Below are 5000 nucleotides of genomic sequence, written 5' to 3' on the forward strand. Positions count from 1 at the left end.
TTTAGGCTGCATAAATACATGGATAACATCTTCAAGGAACACAAGGACAGTCTCCCTCCCTACACCGCGGAAGAACTGACATTTGCCGGTGTAAGTGTAGACAAAGTAGCAATTGAAGGCGAACTAGAGACCTACTTTGAGGACTTTGAATACAATCTCATTAACGCCGTTGATGACACTGAGCAAGTTGAAGATGTAGACATTTCTACTTATGTGCCTCGTCTGAATCACAAGGACTTTAAAATCAAAATTGATGTTATCAATAACAACGGCGAGGAAGTTCTAGCTACCGTTCGCATTTTCGCTTGGCCTCACCTTGACAACAATGGTATTGAATTCACCTTCGACGAAGGCCGTTGGAATGCTATTGAACTGGATAAATTCTGGGTCAAGTGTGAGTATTTTATTTATTCCATGTACCTTAATATTCCATTGCTATTTGTATGATCATATACTTAGTAAACTTTCACTTGCTGAGATCTAACGTCAATTAGGCAGTATATTTGATATATACCCACGCATACATTTCTTTCTTCTTCCCCTCTTCTGTATATATATATATACATATATATATATATATATATATATATATATATATATATATATATATATATATGTAGTATGCATATGATATATGTGTGTACATTATAAATATATATATATATATATATATATATATATATATATGAGTGTGTGTGTAAATATATATATATATATATATATATATATATATATATATATATATATAACATACATATATAACATATGTGTACATTATATATATATATATATATATATATATATATATATTGTATAAGTATACATATATACAAAGACAAGCATATCATTATATATATATATATATATATATATATATATATATATATATATATATTGTAAATATATATTGCATATATATATATATATATATATATATGTATATACACATATATATACCTATATTTTAAATATATATTGCATATATATGTATATACACATATATTTACATATATTGAAAATATGTATTGTATATATATATCATATATATACACATAAGTATGTTATACATGTGTATTACATATATATATATATATATATGTGTGTGTGTGTGTGTGTGTGTGTATATATATGTTTATATTTATATAAGGATTCTTTCATTCCTACAGTGCCTACTGGAAAACACGAAATCGTGCGTAAATCCTCGGAATCTGCTGTCACTGTGCCTGATGTGCCTAGTTTCGCAACTCTCTTTGAGAAGACCAAAGGAGCCTTGGGAGGTGCAGCCTCTGGACTTGAGGAATTCGAGAGTGCAACTGGCATTCCTAACCGATTCCTTCTCCCCAAGGGTAATGAACAGGGTCTGGAATTCGACCTTGTTGTAGCCGTGACTGATGGCGCAGCCGATGCAGCAGTGGATGGTCTCCACGAAAATACCGAATTTAATCACTACGGTTCCCATGGAAAATACCCTGACAATCGCCCACATGGCTACCCTCTGGATCGCAAGGTTCCCGATGAACGTGTATTCGAAGATCTTCCCAACTTCAATCACGTCCAAGTTAAGGTCTTCAATCATGGCGTGCATATCCATCACCATTAAAAAGCTCCATTTAAATGATAACAGTCCTTTGTAGATTTGATAATGAAATGTGATTCGCTAATGATCCAAGTGAAGTTTTCACCCATGTTCAGCATACTTCCTATCATTGAATTTAACCAATAATAATGCCGGATATGATTTTTGCTTTGGGATTAACAGTGAAGATATGCATCCTACAGTTTCTGTATGAAGAGCAAATAAATAATATTGCAATAAAAGCATTTCTTTCTCCCTGATATATAGTGTAATGTGTACCATATGCGTATAACATGAAAACGTGCCAGAAGAGTAAAGTCCATAGGAGGCTGCACAGGGGTTGTTTCATTTCTTTCAGGTCTATGTACTATTGATGTTGAGAACTATAATCCGAGTACACACAATTGAAGTGGATATATTTAATTGGAAGCAAGCAATATTTCTTTAACACGAAATGATCATCATATGACTACTTAATCCTGCTGAATAATAAATTCAACATAATAAATCTCGCGAGTAGAAGCATGCCATATACTGACAGCCTGGCATGTCTTTTTTTGTTTTTTGCTTATTGTTTTTTTAAGCACTTCAGATATTCGCCATATCCGAAAAAATAAAAGACGAAGATGGGGGAAGGAAACGGGGAGCAGATGGAATGCAACAAGATGGAGTAAGGGTAGGACCGGTGGCGATGGCTGGATGGCAAATGTTTGGTATCCTGTCCTTAAACTTATTACTATTATCCTCATCATCCCGCATACTCCAGTATCACACCATGTATATATATTATATAACCATCCCTAATGTAATTTCTGAGCTTCCACAGCGCTGGCAACATTGTCAGAAGGTTTTTGCGCTTGCACGTCAGGTGAGGGGAAATATATTGTAAATATTCAGACTATAAATATTTTAGGCAAAATATCGATATACATTATATATATATATATATATATATATATATATATATATATATATATATATATCAGGATTGTAAGGCAACTGCTAACAAGTTAGTTTTGGAGGATTCTGTACAGATTGGAATTGACTTACAAATTTCTTAGTCTCCTTTACATATCATATGATTGGCAAGTTTGCCAGTCTTTAAAAACTACTTACTAAAATAAATCTCAGATAGGATTCTTGGATTAACGTTCGTAGGTGAATTAAAAATCAACGATAGTGATAATCATGGTGTTTAATTCAATACAAAAACAGTGAATGTCAACTAGGGCACAGACAAAACTTGATTCTTTAGAAATAGCTGCCATGTATTGCAACCTCTAAACAATCGAGATGTTCATTGTGTAAAATCTGATACAATTTGCGGAAACATATTACATATTTTATAAAGAAATTTATTGTAAAGGGTTACCATCTCCGCATCCACTTTAATAAAAACCGTAGGCACAGAGTTTCGGCAAGTGTAAGATGACCCTTCAGGATAACTCACTAATTCCTTCCAGTACTGTTCACACTCCTAGTGACACCCCGAAACTTGTATTTGCATCTCAGGTCTTGATTAGCTTACCTCAGTCAACACAGTAATATATAGGATTTGTATTTAATGCTTTCTCACGATCATCTACCTCGATATCTTATCACCATTATGGTTTCTTTTTCACAATTGGGTCTCTCCTTTCCTCTGCTCTTTTCTTTGTTTTTTTTTATTTTTAATGTTACGATTGTTGTGAATATCACTGGTATTATCTTGCTTGTGTTGGTAGAATACTATTTTATGAACAGAAGCAGTAATTATAATGGAAGGAAAATTGGTATTAATCGTCATAATGATAAACGAAAAAGATAATAATGGTTATAGCAGTGAAAGTATAGTGATAATGAAAATAACATCAATGAGAATGACAATAATAAAGATAATAATAAAAAATAAAAGTGCTGTGAGCTCGACCTGATATTGGTATCCCTGCTAGTTGCCCCTCCCTAGACTCTGTTTGCCCCCATCCCCAAGGGCCACAATTATTAACTTTACTCATTACACCTGTATAGATTCGATTATAATTTAGACAATCTCCCTAGAATAGCAATTTTTGGGGGGGTTCACTTTGCTCAGCTACATTTAAAAATTATCAATACTATTAATATTTCGTATTACTCCCATCAGATTGGCAAGTCTAGCTAACGCCGCTATTAATTTTCGTCTCTCTGCAGGCGCAATTTGCTCCCATGCCACAGTTGCTTTGGTAACGAGGATATGACGATTGCGGGTATGATCTTGGGGGGAGTTTGCCCAAACATTCTCAACGGGATTGACATTTAGCGATTTGGATGGAGTCTGTTTCTAGAGGTATGCCTCCATTGCTCCCTTCATTTCTCGTGAAAAACTTCTGTATACTGGGTTTTAAGGCGTTGTGTGGGAGAGGAAAAACTAAGTTGAAAATAAAAGTTAAGATCTTCTTTAAGATTTCTCATTCTCCTATCATAGGATTGGCTATCCTCAAGGTGTTGCTTCTCCACTCTCAGCAAATAGGGACTTCACATGTCAAGTCTATCCTCACAGTCTTCACTTGCAGTGTCGTCTGCAGGTGGATAGCCTGGAAGAGAATATCCTGACATACCATCACTGCTATTCCTTCATGAAGTCCATTATCAAAAATCCCATAATGGGCTTGAACTTGGAATCCTCTCAGGAAAATCGGACAATTTTCCCTGGTCCTAATCACTTGGAGGCATATACAAACTGGGTTACATGAAGCTAACAGATGTTACAATTCCTCTCATTTTGCATGAAATCCCCGACAATTCCATCTTCGGGTTGATAAAGCCCTTTTTAAGGCCCAACCCACACCTTAAGGTGGTACCATGCCAACTTAACTGATTCAGGAAGGAATAACGTTTCAAAAGTAAGAAGATCTGGTATTGATTCCACTATCAACTTTCATCTTAAAACGCTTTACTGCCACTGCCTTAAAATTCTTTAGTTCCTCTAACAGTTTCTATTCAGATTACCTCATCAATTTTCAAGAAAAGACAATTCCCTTACACTGATTGTTTTGTGAGATCATAAAACTTGAGCCACAGGAATGTTACATATCGTACACAGTGATGTAAGTTTGACTATCAGGCTACTATTTCGTGGGGTGATCCGAGGATCACGTTGACACACCTCAATCTTCTTACAATGGGCTAAAAAAATATGAAGATCCATGGACACACCATCAATGGTCTTTACCACAAGATATTTATTATATGAGATACTTCCATATTAAGATTTCGTTGAGGATTGGATTGAAGACTTTTCTCCTTACCTGTTCTAGTAAGTATTCCAGTTTCAGTTTTTGCCCTGGACCTGGAATGGTTCTTGAGTGGCAACCGGTGACGTTTATGAGGAATAGGGGAAGCTATACTTAGGCCTCAAATACTCCCAACAGCCACAGGGGTAGTGAGGAAATATACACAATCACCA

General features: G+C 35.0%; 1 protein-coding gene across 1 annotated transcript in view; it reads left to right on the plus strand.

The window, feature by feature from the left end:
* LOC125046233 (hemocyanin subunit-like) overlaps nt 1–1818 on the plus strand; it is a 3778-nt gene extending 1960 nt beyond the window's left edge. The window contains exons 2-3 of the mRNA XM_047643994.1: nt 1–394; nt 1167–1818. The exon at nt 1–394 is cut by the window's left edge and continues 1130 nt beyond it. Of these exons, the coding sequence (XP_047499950.1) occupies nt 1–394; nt 1167–1600 (828 nt within the window). The 3' untranslated portion in view covers nt 1601–1818. The remainder of the gene's footprint in view (nt 395–1166) is intronic.
* Nucleotides 1819–5000: the final 3182 nt, after the last annotated feature.

The sequence above is a fragment of the Penaeus chinensis genome, chromosome 38 (genome assembly GCF_019202785.1).
Source record: "Penaeus chinensis breed Huanghai No. 1 chromosome 38, ASM1920278v2, whole genome shotgun sequence".
NCBI classification, from domain to species: domain Eukaryota; kingdom Metazoa; phylum Arthropoda; class Malacostraca; order Decapoda; family Penaeidae; genus Penaeus; species Penaeus chinensis.